This window comes from Ursus maritimus, unplaced genomic scaffold, assembly GCF_017311325.1.
Source record: "Ursus maritimus isolate PB19 unplaced genomic scaffold, ASM1731132v1 scaffold_12, whole genome shotgun sequence".
Taxonomy (NCBI): Eukaryota; Metazoa; Chordata; class Mammalia; order Carnivora; family Ursidae; genus Ursus; species Ursus maritimus.
Window position 1 is genome coordinate 25724177 of NW_024423564.1, and position 19832 is coordinate 25744008.

The 19832-nt window shown below is 41.8% G+C and overlaps 1 protein-coding gene across 2 annotated transcripts in view; it reads left to right on the forward strand.

The window, feature by feature from the left end:
• The window catches only part of ALG14 (ALG14 UDP-N-acetylglucosaminyltransferase subunit), a 108826-nt gene that overhangs the window by 18630 nt on the left and 70364 nt on the right, over window positions 1–19832 (forward strand). For both annotated transcript variants that reach the window (XM_008697685.2, XM_008697684.2), the window contains exon 3: window positions 13443–13574. In XM_008697685.2, the coding sequence (XP_008695907.2) occupies window positions 13443–13574 (132 nt within the window). The remainder of the gene's footprint in view (window positions 1–13442; window positions 13575–19832) is intronic.

The following is a 19832-nucleotide window of genomic DNA, read 5'->3' on the forward strand; positions in this document are numbered from 1 at the left end:
GAGCAGTCCAAACAGGAAGTAGTGTGGCTTGCACCAATAGGGATAGGAATAGGGGCAAATGGTTGTTCTCTGGATGTATTTTGAAAGTAGAGTTAATAGAATTTCCTGACATATTGGATAAGGGATGTGAAGAAAAGAGAGAAATCCAGCAGAACTACAAAGCTTTTGGTCTGACCAATTTTAAGAATGGAGTTGCCGTCACTGATCTTGGAAGTCTAGGTGGAGTATCCCTGTCCCTAAGTGTCTTTATAAATAACATGTCATACCACCCCAATGATTCAGCAGCCTCTGCCTTGGCTTGAGGGACCTAGATGCAACCTGGGAGTCAGAGGGACTACACAGGCCCTGCCTGCCCTGATTCAAAACCATTTCCTAAGTCCCGTGCCCTTGAACTCTCTCTCTCTCCCTTTTTTTCTTTTTCCTCTCTCCCTCTCCCAAACAAAAAGGTCCTTCAAATTTTAGAAATGGTCCTGGAGACTCCTTCCAGGTGTCAAGAGGACTTCTGTTACTGAACTTCGCTGCCTCCTCAGCCCCTGTCGCTGTCATCCCTTCGTGCTTCCACCAGGTGGCAGTGCACTGCCGAGCATAGTGCCAGAGCGCCCTGCAGTACCTCTGCGGGAAGGCGCCAGAGGGCTGAGCTTCAGGATGGCGGCTGGAGTGATTTCTAGAATATACTACAGACTAATCTGGCATGGGGAAGGTAAGGAGAGGTTGTATCATTTCTTTTTTAGAAACATCATATATCCTTGCTAAGGATGATTTTCCTTTCCTGAGTTGAAAAGGCGTTCTATGGATTTAGAGCAGACTTTCCACCTGGAGAGTGTTTTTATGTAAAGGTTTGATTCACCAAGTACCTTGCTGAGGTTGCAGTACTGGCATCTGTTTCATGAGCTCTTCTTTGTTTGAGATAGGTAGAACAGCTCCTGGAAGCTGTGCCTTCCCCAATGTGAAGTCCTTCTTGAAAATCAAAAGTAGATACTGATTGATTAGTTTCTGTGTGCAAAATTTGGAACAAGTGTTATAAGGACCACAAATAAGGAAAGAAAGTGCCCTTTTGCCTCCAGAAATTTTTGGTGCAGTTGGAGAGGCATAAGCACAAATACTGGAAACCTTAGGAATTAATAAAAGTGTCACTGGGTATGCTAGTTAATTGATAAAAGCATCACTGGCAGTGCTACCTCTGGAGACTAGAGTACAAATTGGGGCTAAAAAGAGTCCTCTTGGTTGAAGCTGCCTATAGACCAGTCAGACTTCCAGACCCTCTACCCTATCCTGGCAGAACACCCAACATTTTCCACTGGAGAGGTTGAACTAAAAAGGTTTTGGCTTTGGGAACATCAAGCCAAATTGTGGATGGGGTAAGAAAGTGCCCTGTGAACAGAGGGCTCAAGGAGAATGTATAATTACTCCTTGTCCCCCCAGTATGCATCACTTAGTCTCCTTTCGGATCAGTTCCCAGAATGCTGCATTTATTTCACCCAGGCAGGAAACTGAAGATTAGTTTTGGGGAAACTGATTTGCTCAGGAGTATAGAACTATAGATTCTGACATTTGGGATTTCCCCCAATGAAATGGTAGCATCCTGACTACTTTTATCCTCCTCTTAACAAGCCCCACCCAGGACCAAGCTTCCAGTCTGCCTTCTAATGCCTCATTCCTTAACTCGAACCAGGGTTTCTCAGCATCAACGCTACTGACATTAGGGGTCAGGTAAATTATGTGGGGAGGCTGTCCTCTGCATTATGGGGTGTCAAGCAGCATCCCTGGCCTCTACCACTAGATGCCAGTAGCACTCCTCCTTTCCCCACCCTTTACCCCACAGTCCTGGCAACCAAAACTATCTCCAGACCTTGCCGAATGTGCCTGGGGGAGAAGCCCACCCCGTTCTTGAGAATCACTGGCTTGAACTGGCATCCGCAGATTCAGACATTGGAAGGAAGCCTCAAACATAAGGAAAAGCAAAACTAACTGGGGAAGGAACTGTGACAAAAGGAATCAGAGGAAAGGACAAATCGAGGAGGGGAGAGGGGGGAGGACTTAAGGGAAAACGGTATCTTCAGGGAAATGAAAGGACATTGATTTTTTTTAAAGATTTTATTTACTTGGGAGAGAGAGAGGGCATGAGCACACAAGCAGGGGGAGGGGGGAAGGAAGAAGGAGGAGGGAGAGGGAGAAGGAGAAGCAGACTCCTCGCTGAGCAGGCAACCAAACGCAGGGCTCCATCCCAGCACCCTGGGATCATGACCTGAGCAAAGTCAGATGCTTAACCAACTGAGCCATCTGAGCTCCCCACGACAATGTATCTTTGAAGAATGATATTTATTTTTTAAAAAACCTCCTAGAACTAGAAGGACACTTGGCTATTAAAATTTTGATTGTAGGAATAAAAAAATCAAAATATTCAAAGATCATATTGAAGAATTCTGGTATAAAGCAGGACAAAAAGTTAAAACCAATAGAGAAAAGATAAGCAAATTAGATAATCAAACTGGATTTTGGAAGACTACTGTCCAGAAAGAACAAGAACACAGGCCAAACTTTAATTACCAAGAAAAAAAAAATCACCCAAGAAAAATTCCCGTAACTGAAAGGACATGGCCTTCAAACTAAACAACTGTCCCCAGCCCAGTTAAACTGTAGTCACTGAAGATATATCATCATGCGACTTCAGAACTAGTGATAAAGAGAAGATAACCAAAAATTTCTAAAAAGGAAAACAAAAGGAGTCACCCTGGGGTCTGGGTGGCATTCAGGGTGATGATTAGAGCAGTCCTCAGACTGATTCCCATGTACCTTTTCACAGAGTATGTGCTCCACAGAAACAAGGGGGACCCAAGAAGGAGGAAGACTGGAGTCCTAGAATCTAGGTGTCAGCCCGGAAGAGAAGCGAAGGGAGTTATCAGGATGGCAGTGAAGGGAGTTCCCATGTGGAGACCAGCACATGCGGCAGGCCTAGAGAGAAACTGGTTGGGAGGTGGAGCAGGGGGACGGAGAACGCCAGAAGGGGTGGTGCCAGACAAGCAATGGTGCTGATGAATTACCTCAGGTGTTTGACCAAACTGAGGGTCTCATAGGGAACTTCAGAACTCTGTGTGTGTGTGTGTGTGTGTGTGTGTGTGTGTGTGTGTGTGTGGATAAAAAATATATAGCTTTAATTAAGAAAAAAAGACAACAAGTGCTTTGAATGCAGGGGAAGGAGAGATCTCAGGGCTAGAGTATTGGGGTGAGAGGGGAGGTGGCTTCTCTAAAAGGTAGGAGAATGTGAAGAGGGGAGGATAGAGTGGGGAGAAGAGAGGAAGTTGGAAAGTGCAGGGCACATTCAGACAAATGGAGGCTGTGTTTTTGAACCATGACAGATTGGGAAAGAAGTTGGTTAAATTACAAGGTAAGAAGTTATTTCAAGTTTAGAAACCTGAGATCATCTTAGAATGCTTTCAGTTACAGAAAGGGTTTAAGTGATCCGATATTTTTTTAAGGTGGTATAGAGGGTAGAGGGATCATCTCTTGAGTTGTGTATAATGGTTGATTTTTGCCTTGAACATTTTTCTGTATTTTCAAGGTTACAATTAGAAAACAGTGAAAGTGGAAATAATAACCTATTGATTGAAATATTTATTTCTTAAATAACCCAAATACATTTCATAAGCACCATTCTTTTGAGAGAGGTATCTTTACCTTTTTGGAAGCACATTAGTTACTTTAATAAATAGAGATCTTTCGGCTTGTATTCCTTATTCCATACACGTGTATAAATCAGTGGCAGTTTGGTGGTTGCAGGGTTTATCAAGCATGACCTCTGAAATGGCGTGCTTGCGTTCAACAGCACCTACTAGTTTCCACAAGGTGGGGTGCTAACCTCACACAGTGGACTGAGACTGCTATAACTTACGGAAACTTCTAACTCTAATGCATTTGCTAACTCTTTTCCATAATTCCCAAGCAATTCTAACAGAAATATGTTTGGAAATTATATAGCTGCAGTTGTGGGGTTTCGTTTCAGTTTGTAAATTAGGTCAGACTCATGATTTACATTTTTAGAGTGTGACTAACGTATATAAGCACTTTTCCTCTTTACGGTGGACCTTGACTATATGCAATTATAGGCATAGATAAAGACTACCTCTAATTTGGTGAAGACCATTCTAAATAAGTGAAATACCTGAATAAGGAAATGTTTGTAGTTATTGCAAATAGAGGTCCTGATATGGCTATCTCAGTGAATAAGATTATTTTTAAAACCCTGTATCAGGTAGATGTACACATGGTTCTGATGTATTTTAAATAGCTTCATCTCTTAAATTCCTTCCTAAATTTTAGTTATCCTGTTCTCCCTTTCTACAACAAAGGCGAGTCAGGTTAAACTTTGTCTGAGTCAGATTCTGAATTGATGGAATTAAGGAAAGTATGCAGAACATACTGCAGTTGTTTCAACCTTCTGCAAATCTGTCCGGTTTCCCTATGCCAGTTAAATTTGTGTGGGATTCTTACAACACACGGAGCCAGTAACAGTTTAGAATATGGTGCTTCTGGGGCGCCTGGGTGGCACAGCGGTTAAGTGTCTGCCTTCGGCTCAGGGCGTGATCCCGGCGTTATGGGATCGAGCCCCACATCAGGCTCCTCCGCTATGAGCCTGCTTCTTCCTGTCCCACTCCCCCTGCTTGTGTTCCCTCTCTCGCTGGCTGTCTCTATCTCTGTCGAATAAATAAATAAAATCTTAAAAAAAAAAAAAAAGAATATGGTGCTTCTGTTTCTCCATTTTGAAGCAAAATAAAGACATTCTAATAGCCAGTGTTTGAATGTAAACATTTACATAAATAGCATAATTTTTTAAGTATATACTTGTATTATGGGACCTACCATACAATAATTTGTTGTTGTTGTCATAAATTCAGGATGTGGCCTGTTTCCCTTTGTCCTTCCTTTTTCCCAGATGGAGGTTTTTTAGTCCCTTTTAGCCATTAGGTTCCAGGAAGTAATTGTGGAGCTGGTAGTTAGAATCATGCCAGGCACAACATCATTCCAGGCAATACAAGTGGTGAGGCTGACTTTTGTACTTGCAGTTTCAGGATTGACCAAAGAGCTGAGCATAGGAAGGAAGTGAAAGTGATGAGTGCAGAGGGATGTTCCCTTGTCCTAGAACATGACAGATGCTCAATTCATGGCAGCTGTTGAGGAAGTGCCATGAAGTGACCTGTGGGTGAAGAAGCCATAGGTTCCAGACTGGGCCCTGCTGATAACCAGCTCTGCCCCCTTGGGCGAGTTAGCCTCTCTGGACCTCATTCCTTCACTGTGAAGCAGAGACCTGGCTGAGACCAGGGGATCCTCAGAAAGCCACTCTGATCACCACAGCTGACTCTCAAGTCTGACTTATCAGAGACAAATGAAGCTTTGCACCAGGCTGTGCCACTCTATGACCCCGGGTGCCTGCCTAGAATCTCCATTTCTGAACGCTGCCTTTTCCTAGGTTCCTCAGCTGTCTTGCTCTGTCTGCCCACCTGCCAGGTCAACCTATTGCCTCAGTGTGAGGTACAAGCCCCTGCCGGCCCCATTTCAGCCGAAAAATTGCCTGTAACATCTCCTAACATTGATATATTTTGTATTTAGTGTTTTACTGACTCATAAAATTATGCTCAAAACCAGACCATAACTAATTTGTGCTCTCGGCCTGTTTCCCCTTTCACTCCACCTAAAAACCTAAGAATCACTCCAAACCCTCCAGCCTCTTTAAGTCCCTCTTTCCCACCATTTGCCCTCTCTATTCCTTCACCTTAGTGCTGCAAGTGTCCTTTAGGCCTTGGACATCATTCTCCTGATATATTTCAGGGATCTGCCAAATGATTCCCCTTGTCTGGGTGAGCCTTATCCCTTCTGTTCATTCTCGTCATAACTGCCAGAGTGGTAGTTCCCGAATGCAGATCCGGTCACATCATTCTCCCTTTTTGTCATCCTTCAGTGGCTTCTCATTGCCTTTAGTTTCGAGTACATACTCCTCGACATGGCTTTGAAGGCCCTGCCTCTCCAACTCCATTTGCTGCTGCTCTCTGCTGTGCTCCTTGTATACCAAAACATAGTTCCCCAAATATCCCATGCTATTTCATGTGTCACTGCTCTCAGCATGTCTGGAAGACCCTTTTCCCCTCTCTCTGTTATGCTTGGTAAGTTTCATATCCTTCCAAGTCAGATCAAGTATCTCTTCCATAAAGCCTGACTTAGTTTTCTCAAAGTATAGTCCATCGTTTCTTACTTGGTGCTAACTTTATATGTAATAATTATGTCCCTTGTTGTATTAATCTCTTTGATTGCAATAACTAGTTTTTCTCTGTCACAGAGAAATTCCTTATGAATGTCTTACCCACCCTTGTGTTTCTAGCTTAGTTCCTGTCACCTGGTACATTGCACTAGAGTATTTAATGAATGAATGAATCTGTGCTCGTGATGAAAAATATGGCTCTGAAGTTCAGTGTTCATCTATGATACTGAATGTTTTCTTTTTTAAAAAAGGGAAACAGTCTTAAATTCATATCATTTTTGTATTTTTTTTTCTTTAAGTAGGCTCCATTCCTAGCATGGAGCCCAATGTGGGGCTTGAACTCATGACCCTGAGATCAAGACCTGAGCTGAGATCAAGAGTCAGATGCTTAACTGACTGAGCCACCCAGGTGCCCCAAATTCGGAGCATTTTAAAGCTGAAATGAAGGGTGTTTCAGTTGCAAGTGAAAAACTAAACCCCAAACTGGCTTGAACAATAAAAGGAATTGGTTGACTTACAAAATGGGAAAAATTCAGTCTTATTTCTGGGCAAGACAGGCTCCAGCTGCCCAAGGTTTTCACTAGCGATAGTGTCTCTCTGCTCTGTCCCCCGCAGGGTTAGCTCCATTGGCCTCCCTCCCCACAGTGCTGCCTCCATCAGCTCCAATGCTTTCCCGTTCAGGGTGGCGAAAACCGGTAGTACCTCCTGGCTTCCTGTCTTTGCACCAGCTTGTGTAGGGAACAAGGTCTCTTATAACATGTAGGAGACCAAGAGAGCGAATGTCTCCAGTCTCATGGTCTTCAATTGGATTATAGTCCCATCTTTCAGCCAATCCCTGTGGCCAGGGATGAGGATTATTTCCATGTTGCCTAAGCCATCTCAGGCCTATTCTTGGAACTAGAGATTTGGCGCTGAAGGAGACAGGCACTGAAATCCCACCCAAACTGCCTGCCTTTCTTACCCAAAGAAAGCTGGTTATTATTGGCAAAAGGAGGGGGCAATATAAGCTGAGGAAGAGGACAACTAATAGTCATTATAAAGAACATTAGAAATTTGGGGGGCCAGACTCCCATAATTGTTTTAAGAACAAATGACTTTTTTTATTTCCCTGAAGCCCGGACCTCCAAGTAGGGAAGGGCTTCTCAAAGTGAAGTGAGGAGTGGCTGAAAGCCGTGCACAAGCCGGGAGCAGCAGCCTTGCTTGTCTTTGACAAGTCACACTTCAGAGCCAGTTGTAGAAGCATGGTGGCTGGTTGAGGATCCATGGTCTTGCCAGGCCCCCTTGTGAGAGACTAAGGTCCAGAGAGATTGACTGATCCAAAGGATCAGAGCTGGTTCTCGGCAAGACCCAGTCTAGAACTCTTGGCTCCTTCATTCCTTCATGGCCCTTCTTCATTAGGTATCATGAAGTGAGCAACTACCAAGTACTTAAAGGACATGCCCATAAAAACCTTCTTGTGCAGGCAGTCAATTATGGTCATGTCGATTTCAGAATGATGGAACCATCCAACATATTTTTTTAATATGTATTATTCTTTGCATTATTAAAAAAATAGTTATGAAAGAAAGCTGAAACCATTTTTGGTTGAATAAAGTTTGACCATTTTAGTTTTGCCTTGTTTCCAAGATTCTGCAATAGTGTGGCATTCATTAAATAATAAACATATTGTACATTTCAGTGTGTGGTAACAGGAAAGAATGACTTCATAGACCACTTAATCTGCTCTGTTGTGGTTTATGATGCCATCTGAATTCTTGGTGGAATTATTTCCATCTAAATCACTATAAACTTCTATTTAGGTTGTCGCAGATCTAAAGCCAGATATGTTTGTGGGTTTTAGCAGTGATGTAATTCTGGAAGATACTTTGAAAGTTACAAGTTGTCATATACTATTAGCATTTAACTCAGTGTTTCACATAATTTCAGACAAACTAGAAGCCTGAAAAATAATCCGTTTCTCTATTATTTTTTTCGTAAGCATTCTCCCTTTCTTGTCTGTCTTGCCACTGTACATTTCGTTGTGCGTCAGTCGAGCATGTGGGGGAAACACTGGGAGGCTCTGTGGGTATACACAGTACTATATAGCACATGGCCTCTGCCCCTTCTTAATTAGGACACTTAGATGGATGGAAAGGATGTCTCACCAACTAATATACATCTTTTTCTAAGATATGGTGGAGAATAAGGGAAAGACAGAATCTCACTTTTTTGTCTTTTATCTTACTGCCAGTTGTGTGATAGAGACTGGATCATATTGTAAGAACTGCACATACTACAGCATATACACGTTGAACTGCACAGAAAGAAAGGACTCTGCTAAAACATACCTTCTAGGAGCGTGTATCCCAGTTGGCTCTCAGGCAGGAGCAATAGCAAAACAACAGAACTTGGTAAGATTCAACAGAAAGCTCTGAAGATTTCTAAGGCTCTATATTTTTTTGTTTTTGTTTTTGTTTTTTTTTAATCAAAAAAGCTTGGAGGCAGGAGAGGGAGACACTGGTATCAGTGGCAGGTGGGGTTGGTGTGCCAAACCTGCAGTGCAGAACAGGGCACAAAGGAGAAAGCGATGGGAGGAGGCGGGGAGCTCTGTTCCCGCAGAGCCAGGGAGAGGGACAAGCTCTGTGGGTGGGAGGCTATGGATATATATGGGGTAGGTGAGTTGAAGAATAGAGAGGGAAAAGAAAATGGGTCAGGTTGGGTAGTTGGCTATATATAGAAGCAACAGAAGGCAGGGAGCACAACTCCATAGGAAACTGGTGGAGCTCATTATGTATTGGGGAAGGCAGGCTCCTCAGAAGTGGGTACGGAGATAGAAGAAGGGCCTTTAGAAGGGTGAGTCAGCAGCATGTTTCAGGACACATGAAAGACCTGTTCTACCACTTGCTGCCTCTGTCACCTCAGGGAAATTCAGATTTCTCATCTGTGAAGTGGGGAGGTTGGATTAGTTGGTCTCTTGCAGTCCTGAGATGTTAAAAGGTAAAGAGTCAGCATCTTCTCCATCACAGACCACAGTCTGGACATCTCGAAACTACAGTGACAGTCATTTATCTGTTCAGCGAGTACTGACTGAGCACCCGTGATGTGCGAAACACCGTTCTGCACACTGGGATTCCAGCAGGGAACAAGATGAAATCCTTTCCTTTCAGGGAGCTTGGTTCTGAACAGAGAGGCAGACAACAATCAAAGACACAAATGAGCAAGTTAATTGGAAGTATGAGTAATTGCTGTGAAGATGGTAAAATAAGTGCAGTGGAGGGTGACCACATATTGGGGGAGGGGCCAGTGGGAAGCCTGACTCCTCTCTGAGGAGGTAATGTTCACGCAAGACCTGAGCTGAACCAATCTGGGGGGCACAGTAGACCGCTCAGAATGAACCGCAAAGACCCTCAGAGAGGAATGAGCTCGATGCATTCATGCAGCAGAAAGAAGGCTGGTATGGCTGGTGAGTGAACAAGGAATGATTAGAAATTTGGATTTTATCACAAGCCTTTGGAGAGTTTCAAGCAGGAGAATGAAAGGGAAGATCTGCTATACGTTATAATCTCTGGCAATTCTGTAGAGAATAAAGTGTGAGAAGCAGAGATGAGTTAGGAGGCTCTTGTAGTCATGGTGAGAGATGGTGACAGTCGGACCAGGAGAAGCAGGGACGGAGGGAATAAGTAGATAGTTGCGGAATGTGTGTAGAGGTTTTGAAAGAAGGAAACACCGGAGCAGATTCCGCTACCCTCCATCCCTGCCAATCCAACATAGATTTCATGACCTTCGTATATAAGCAGGAAATCTATTTATGCTAGATTCTACTGTTCATTTGTCGATTTCTGGCTTGGGAATGCAGAATAGCATGTTTGGTAGCAAAAATGATAGTTCACTTTTGAGTTGTTACAGAAAAGCCTAGTGAATAGAGGAACACTGAAACAAGTATGCATTTTTTGGCCCCAGTGGAACGGATTCAGAGCCAGTTTAACAGCCCACAGTGTCTTTCAAAGAAAGAACTTTTCCTGGGTCAAGAATCCAGGAAAGACTGACTCTGCTTGGGTTGTGTGGCCACTCCTGAACCAAATATTGGGTCTGGGGGTGAGGAGTGGGGGTGGTAAAGTGATGGCTGAGGCTTCCTTTATGTCCTGCATCCCATTAGTAGGACATGAAAGAGGGTCAGGGACATTTCCCTCAAGGCAGAGGTATAGACTAACAAAAACACTGTGTCTATGAAGATGCCTTCATTTGGATTTCTCAGATGCTACAGCCGCTAGGAGTGTCTGGCCAAAGGTCATAGCCAGGCCTAAACTGTAGCTCTCTAAAACTCTATCCCATTCTTTTGTCTTCAAAGGAACTTTTGTTAAAACCAAAATACAAGCCTTCTATTGATAATTTTTCCTTGTTAACTTCTTTATGTATTTGATTATTAAATATATAAAGTAATTTAAAAACTCTCAAGATTTTGCCATGGCCTAGCCCTCAGTGTTTTCTTCAGACAATACAGGACATCGCATACCCCAGCACCAGTTTCTATGTGTTAAGCATAGCCAGTCCGAGAGCCCTGTTCTTATCAAGATGGCCCCAGGTTCCCTCCACTTGACTACATGCCTGTGTAACAGGAACTGTGGGCACAGAGTTTTTCAAGCAGTTCTGGGTGCAGAATGGGATGCTCTGCTTGCTCTAACCTAGCAGGCTCCCTTCCTTTTTATGCTCAGAACTCAAAGCCTCAGGGACACTCCTCTCTCATGGATCTGTTTTCTGGGGAGAGGACCCACAGGGCTGAGAAGTCTAGGCTGTCTACCTAGGACACATTTGTTGGAGTGAGAAGGCATTGGACTTTGATTCCTTTTCATCCTCCCTCCTGTTTCCCCAAGCCCTTAGAACTTGGTCCCTCCTGGCTTTAACTGTTTATAAGCTCCCAGTCCCCTGGTTTGCTTAGGTTTTTTCTCTCTAATCCCAGGAATTCCATTTAGTTCAACCCATTTATTGAGTGGCCTCTACAAATAAGGCCCTAAATGTACACTCTGAAAATCACCTTCTTTGTGCCCCTTTATATTCTCCGTCTAAACACGTCTCAGCTAGGTAACAGGATTTGATTAATTTATACTAATGTGCAATAAACAACTTATTGAATTACTCGCTCAATAAACATTTATTGAGCATCAACTGTAAACCAGGTACTCTTAACAAGCACTGAAATGGCAGTGATTAAATTTCCTGGCCCCCTCAGATAAGTTATATTCTAATGGGGGAGACAGATAGTAAATAAATAAGTATATAATATGCCAGTAGAGTGAGTGGAGTAATTTTAAAACATAAAGCAGCCCTGCTAATGGGGGAGGGAAGAGTATGTGTACATGTGGGGGCGGGGGGTATCTTAGGTTCGTTGGGAAAGGTACCTCTGAGGAGAACAGACCTGCTATAGCGGGGGCAATGGGTGGGTAGACTTGGATTTAGAGAGAAATCTTTTTGGTAGGATTTCCAATTACTGAACTTCTCATCAAAAAATAATAATGGGGGAGCGCCTGGGTGTTTTAGTCGGCTAAGTGCCTGACTTCAGCTCAGGTCATGATCTCTTGGTCCTGGGATTGAGCCCCGCATTGGGCTCCCTGCTCAGCGGGGAGCCTGCTTCTCCCTCTCCCTCTGCCCTCCTCCCCACCTCATGCATGCACTGTCCTGCTTTTTCTCTCATTCTCTCTCTCTCTCAATAAATGAATAAAATCTTTTAAAAAATAATAACAGGTGGAAGATTTGTTTGGAATTTGGAGATGGAGGGCCTCTCCAGTACAGAGCTGTAGGCTGGACAGCTGCACCGTACAGACTCTCCTGTCCCCTTCCAGTTGGGGTCATGGTTCTGATCCCTCGACTAGCTCCTCATCACTGCCCTTCCCCAAGCTCGTCATCACCTGACTGTTTTCCTGTTTATCTCACTGGTAGAACTTTCCTCTTGGCTTTCTTCCCAGCTACCACTTACATTCTCATCCTTGACGGTAATGCAGATCCTCCCATCACCTTGCCCTGGGCTGTTCTGAATAAATTGCTTTCCCTGTGACTCGGAAGAACCTATTCATTGTCCTGCCCTATGGGTTACTATGTAGTTTATCATTTCACTGGGACGCTTCTGAGAACAGAAGGGGCACTGTTAATAATTATGCTGGGCCTACAGGTATAGACTGGGACAGTCCTCTGCAGACTGGGTGATTGGTCACCGTAGATCTGTGGTCATTGTCCAGTTAGTTCCAGCCACAAGTGAACTGAGACTGCCCACTGCTAGCCTCTCATCTGGAGGCTGAGGTCGGGCTCCTTGCATGTGTGTCCAGAAGTCAAAACAGAGGTCATCACTCTTTGGTCACTAGTATTGTTTTTTACTCTCGGGCGTATTTTTCTAGTTTCCATCTTGGAGGTCCCTCAGTCTCCCCATACCAGGGGGAGGTACGCCCTTCGCCTAGTTTTTGTTCCTTTTCTGAGAATGGACAGAGACTTCCTAAACCTATTTTCTCTGCTGCTTCAAGCTGCTGCCTGGGATGAGATGTAGACTGTTCTTCTGTGTCCAGGTCTGAGATTGCTGTCTTCAGGCCCAGACACCCTTGCAAAACGCCGACCGGGCCTGTGTGTTTGCCGCTCCAGAGCAAAGATGAAATCTAAGGAGTTGGACTTCTAGAGCCAGAGTTGAACTGATTGCCCTTCCAGCCCCTGGACACTAAAAATATCCAGAAACATGGTGCATTGCTTCTTTACAAAGTTATATGCTAACAGCTTAAAAATTCAAGGGACATGATAAAACCCATGGTTTTTTGAAGAATGTTTTATAGATACTGAGATCAGGCATCAAAATTGGAAAGTAACATCCAAAAAACTTTTATAATAAGACCCTACTAGGTTATTTTTACCATAATAATAACAGTGACATCTTATTGGATTCAAATGTACTTTGCAGTACAGATTCCACAGTCCCTTTCCTGAATTCCCAAAAAGTTTTGAAAACTGGGGGAAAAAAACTCAAAGTTTGTCACAAGTTTGACAGCAAAACCTGAATTTGAATTGGCCCAAGTCTTATAGTCTTTATTTATTGTACTTAGTGTGAATATTCATGTTTTGCTACAGAAATATTACTATGTTTGGTTGCTTCCCCAGACTTCAGCAGTGTTAACTGTTACTATGTTTACCTGGGGTGTCAGTGGCCCAGTTGATTCGGATTTTTACTATTTCCTTCTAGCTCCCTGAATACTACATTCACCGCATTCCCAGAAGCCGGGAGGTTCAGCAGTCCTGGCTCTCCACGGTGCTCACCACCCTGTACTCCATGTGGCTCTCCTTTCCGCTGACTCACAGAGTGAAGCCAGATTTGGTATGTATAACCATCCCTAAGGGGAGGGGAAGTCACACTCCCGTAGACCCTTTATTAGTAATAGGACCATAGTATTTTCTTCACCAGCTACCATTTCTCAGTGTGTCAGATTTTAGACTAGACCTTTTACTAACGTAGGTTAAAATTTATCACTTGAATGCACTTTGTTGAAAGAGGTGAGATATTTGTCTTATCTTTCTAGCTATAATTTGAACTTGAAATTTGCCGTCTTCTCTCCCTTCTCTTTTTGGTGATAAGCCCAAACAGAACTGTATCTTTAACCAGTTTGTCTTCCTATTCACCTGTGGTTCCTGAGCCGACATCATGTGCTTATCAGCCAGAAGAGAGCCAGTTTTCTATTCCTTTTCAGTGCTTTTTGTTTTTGTCGAGACTCTCTTGCCAGATATGGTATAGAGTGGGATGAATGTTATACACACCCAAGGTTTTATAGTAAAGTAATACAGAAAATAGAAATATAAAAACTTAATTACTACACTGTATTTAACCTTACCTTCCTTATCATCTTAAGTTCTGTATGGTTTTTAGGATGAAGTTCTGTTATTAAATTCTAAATGCATATTAGCAGACAATGGAGAGCAATAGATATGTTATTATGGTAGTGTATACAGTGCTTAAATAATACTTTCATTCATATTTTAAGGCAGAATCCATTAATTGGCATAGCCTGACAGGAAGCTCTTTAGTTGCTCTCCACATACACGAGTTCTGGCACAGTGGATGTTGTTCTCATGAGTAGCTGAGCAGAAGTGTGTTTAGCTTGATTTTGAAAGATGTCTGGGAGTTTGGTCATTGCCTTTCATCAGCTGGATTATGGTTCAAGTCTCTTCTTTGGATGAGAATTTTAAAATCTGAATGATACTACATGAGTAGTTTAGATTGTTTTTAAATGATTTAATTTACAAACAGTGAGATGCACAGATCTTTTTTTCTAAATTTTATTTAAATCTCTATACCCAACGTGAGGCTTGAACTCATCACCCGGAGATCAAGAGTCACATACTCTCCCAACTGAGCCAGCTAGGCGTCCCAAGAGATGTGCAGATCTTAAGGGTATAGTTTGCCCGTATCCCTATTTAAGATCCAGAACAATTCTGTCACCCCAGAAGGTTTTCTCCTGCTTTTTCCCAGTCAACCCCTGGGGCTGAGAAGCCACTTTCTGATTTCTATCACCATAGGTTAATGTTGCTTATATTTATTTTTAAATTTTTGACAAAATGAGTTTATCTCACAATCTCCCACCACATGTTTAATGTGTAGAATTTAGATATTGCCCTAAAAGATCATTATTGCCCAGAAAAGTTTATTTATTTCTAAAATTCAAAAGACAGAATGGAAAGGAGAAAAAAGGTCTTGACATTTTAAGCAGGAAATTTGGGATTTATATTTACTACATCACTAGAGGCATGGCCACCATCACTGGCAACAGCTAGCTTGAGTGTGGTTTAGGACTCTAAAGGGTTAAGGCTCAGAAGGAAGTAGTGACATGGTGGATGATGTGTGTCACAGACAGAGGAGCTCAGGTGACTGCCTAGCCCGAGTATTTGATACCCTTGTAGCGGAAAGAGTAACTGGTGGGGCATTAGGACACTTGGTCCCAGGCCCACTTTGGCTTTTATTTCATTTTAGTCAGTTCCCTTCTGGGCCTCATTCTTTACCTTAAAATGAAAGGATTGTGCTAGATACCCTCTCAGTTTCCTTCTGACTTAGTCTAAGATTTTATGAGTGCTATAAATTTCCTTGTAAAAAGTGGAAGGAAAAAAATTATTATGATGTTTCTAAAGGAATAAGAGTGAAAAGGGGCAAGGGGTGTGAAATACTTATTTCCATTTTGAACTGAGTTAAAAAAAAATTATTTCAAACCTGAGCGTTATCTGATTAGCTGTTCTGATACAGTTGGCCTCACAAAATGAATTTGCACTTAATGAAATCCCCTTCGCTTTACAGAGAAAAGTAAATGGTTAAGAGGCCTTTTTTATTACAGCATGTACATCTCTCCTGTAGTCACCTTTGGCTTTCTTATGACTTCCATCACAAAGCACTATTCCTTCTTTACTTCTTTTTTTAAAAAAATAAAATAAATAATCTCTCATGGTTCATTCCCCCTTTCTTCTCCTACCGATCTTCCTGCTTCTTATGTTCATAAATGAGTGAAACCATATGATAACTGTCTTTCTCTGCTTGACTTATTTCACTTAGCATTATCTCCTCCAGTCCCGTCCATGTTGCTGCAAATGTTGTGAAATCGTTCTTTTTGATGGCTGAGTAATAGTCCATTGTATATATGGACCACATCTTCTCAATCCAGTCATCTGTTGAAGGGCATCTTGGCTCCTTCCACAATTTGGCACACAAGTAATGAATCATGGAACTTTACATCAAAAATTTGGAATGTACTGTATGGTGACTAACATAACATAATAAAAAGTTATTATTAAAAAATTAATAAAAAATAAAATAAATAAAAAGAAAAGTGAAAGAAAAACCCACTCTTAGAAGGGATGGCAGCATCAGACCTTAAATCACTAGAGTTATCTGAACGGCCAGGTGCCTTTCTGCTCGGCTTTAAAATGTGTGCACCTGAGTCGTCTGCACCACTCAGCTATCTCTGTACCTCACTTTGCCACCGTAAGATATAAACACAGGTACTTATTGTTCTAGAATGAGTGCTGAATAATAGAACATTTTCATGTTTTCCAAATGGAAATTCCATCTGGTATATAACAGGTACTGTTTATTGAGCACTACACGTGCCAGATGTGGTACCGGGTGCTCGCATCCCTGCCGTATGAGTTGGTAGTGCTGTTGTTCACATTTAGTGGATGAGGAAACTGAGGCGCTGACGCAGGAGGTTACTTGCCCAGAGTTCACAGAACCGAAAAATAGTGGAGCTAGGACTAGAAGCCAGGCCTTACTGATTCCAAAGCCCGAAGTGTTAACCCCTGAACCACATGCCACCATTTCTGGCTCACACCATGGACGCTGTGTTCATTCATTCAGACCAATTAAGAATCAGTTGATACATTACTTTTTCAAATAAATTACATGAAATATCACTCCCCCTAAATACTAGTATAAAATGAAAATAAATCCCAGCAACTCCACTTAAGTACCTGCTTTCATAGCAGATTTAACACTGTTGCAATTGAGTAATAACAGCATATATTTCAAAATTAAATGTCATGTATATCTGTCAAAATATTTTTTAAACAAAACGGATAATAAAAATAGGAAATAATACTATTAAAGAAGTATAATTACAAAATTCTACAAATTAGATTGACTTGGAAAATAAAACAAATTCATATTTACCAGTTTCCTGTTACAGAAATATGTATAGATAAAACCATTGTGAGGATATGGACTGTTTCATGTCTTAATTGACCTTTTGGATGAGAACAGTAATCTAAAACCTTAGGTTATTTAAAGGAAAAAGTATATGAGTCTGTTTATTGAGTGTATATTAAAATTCATGCTTGTTTCATCCAAGCCAATTATTAAATGAGGAGCTTGTCTTAGAGAGAAGTTTATCAATTCTGTTTGGAGCCCTCAGTCTAACCTCTGTCAATAATTGGAAAGGATAGTTTCTTCTTTTACAACATCATCAAATGCTTTTTAGGTGGTTCTAATATTTCACACATCATATTTTTTAAGAAATAGGCATCTTTGAATAAATGCCATAAATTCATAAGACTACTGTTGAGTTTGAAAAGATAATGGAACCGAAAACAGATCAGTAGTTGCCAGCATCTGGGGGTGGCGCAGGGACTGACTACGAAAGGACTTAAAGGAACTTTTTCTGGGTGAAAAACTGCCCTGTATCTTGATTGTAGTTAGTTGATTGTATGTGTTTGTCAAAACTCAGACCCGTACGCTAAAAAGGATAAGTTTTACTATGGATTAAAATGTCTATCATCGCCAAAAGCGGCACCTTTGGCTTCCAGTAGTCTTATATATGGCATTTCACTATCTTTGAGTGAAAGCGATTTGGTGAGTCATTGCTTACCGCTCTTGACACTAATCACCCCAGTGTTTATAAGGCCTAGAGAAGTGGAGCAAATACTTGAATTGAGTTGACAGCATTTGTCTAAAATTTCTGACCTAAAATGCAGCACCTTTGTATTAAAAATATGGGTCAAGGAGCATCAGTAGCAAAAATGACATTTCATCAAGTGAACTTCCGTTTTTCTCTGTTACCTTGGAAGCAGCAAGTACAGTTAGTCAAATTTGAAATGCCGTATTATGTTTGATTTGTAGACGAGTCTATCCTCAAAGTGGTAGTTTTTAAAAGGATACAGCAAGTGCTCTTAAGAGGATACAGCAAGTGCCTGCTGTGCTACTTTTCCAGTTGGATATCTAATAGGCATCTGAAACTTTCGTAGTCCAAAATAGGAGATATTTCCTACTCTTTCCCCATTTTAGCAAATTTGCTGGAGTGAAATCCCCAGGAGACATCTTTGATTCCTCTTTCCCACACCTTACTTCCTGTGTTCAATAGCAAGTCCTGCCAGCCATGTCTTTGAAATTTATCACCTGTCTGTTTATTTCTGTCCATCTTCACTCCCGCTGTGCCGTCCAGCCCCCACATGGCATGCTCTCCTAACCTGTCTGAATGTGGAAGGAAGTTCATGACCACCTGCAACTTCTTTACCACTTAACAATCAGTGTAAATTTTTTAATGTGATTTAAATTCTGTTACTTCACACTTAAAAATCCTCCAGTGGTTTTCTATGCTGGTAGAGTCCAAACAGTGTAGCCTGTGTGCTCCAGCCCGGACCTGCTTCTTTGACCTCTTCTCCTCCTCTCTTCCCTTAGTTTACATGTGCCAGCCACACCTGCTGCCTTTTAAAAACCAAAACAAACAAACAAAAAAAGCCAGCTGATTCATATCTCAGAGCCTTTGTCCTTGTTATTCTGTGCTTGGGACTCTTTACTCCTGATCTAAACATAACCAGATCCTTTTTGTTCTTTGAGTTCAAATGTTATCTCCTTACAAAGGCCTGAGCCTTTGTAGCACTTCTCCAGCTAATGTCCTCATCCCTCTGTCACATTGTCCTGCTTTATTTTCTTCATAGTACTAATCCCAATAAAAGTTCTCTTTTTAATGTATTTGTTGTCTTCTTATTCCATAAGAAACCGTGCCTGCCTTGTTCACTTTTGGGAAGCTGGTGCCCGGCCCATGGTGACCTCTCAGCACATCTCCTGAATAAACGGTCCAGTCACAGTGCTAGTTACTCAGGGTGCAAACATAAGTGAGACATGGGCCGGGTCCTCAGAGAGATTATACTCTGGTGGAGGAAACAAATGGGAAAGTAATTGTAATTCAATATGCCAAGTTCCTTAGTGATAGCAAGTGAAAATTGCCATAGGAGTACCAGAAGAGGGGATGTCAGGGGTTCATTCCCAAATATTTGTTGAGGGTCTACTCTGTGCCAGGATTTATACTGTGTGTGAGAGGTATAAAAGTAAGCACAGTAGACAGCAGTCTTGCCTATAGCTGGATGGTTATAGTGTGATCAATCCTCTCTGGGGAGTGGGGTAAGGCTTCAGAGTAGAGATGACATTTAAACAAAGGTGGATAAGAGAAAATTAAAAAAAGTCATTTTAAGAAGAGTGAAAGATCAATAAGTCAGCTGAGAGAATCACATGATGTAAGATGAATCACAAGATTTCAGCATAAAGTTGAAGTCTTTAGACTACACCTTTATTAATTGGCATTTTACATCTAATATTTTATTGTTATTAGAAATTAATAGGACCTGGGAAGAATTCAGTGGAAATAATAAGTAGTCATTTTTACAAAACTAAATATCATAGGTACTGTTAAGATGGCATATTGGGCTTTTTTCTTTATAATCGCCACAAACGGACTTTTCTCGTTGAAATCCCAGTGGTTAATGGAAATAACCACTTAACCATTTTATTGATTCTGACATTGATTCATGAGAATGAATCCACCTAAGAGTCATATTTTTAAAATCTTTTAGAAAAATAACATTTATTGAGGGGTGCCTGGGTGGCTCAGTCAGTTAAGCATCTGACTCTTGATCTCAGCTCAGGTCTCAATCACAAGGTCGTGAGTTCAAGCCCCACATTGAAAAAAAAAATTATTGAGCTATTCCAATATGTCTGGCACTCTCCTAAGTACTTTACATACGTTAACTCATTTAATTTTCCTAACAGTCTTCTGACACAGTACTCTTTATATTCATTCCATAGATGAGGAGCCCAAAGTCCAGA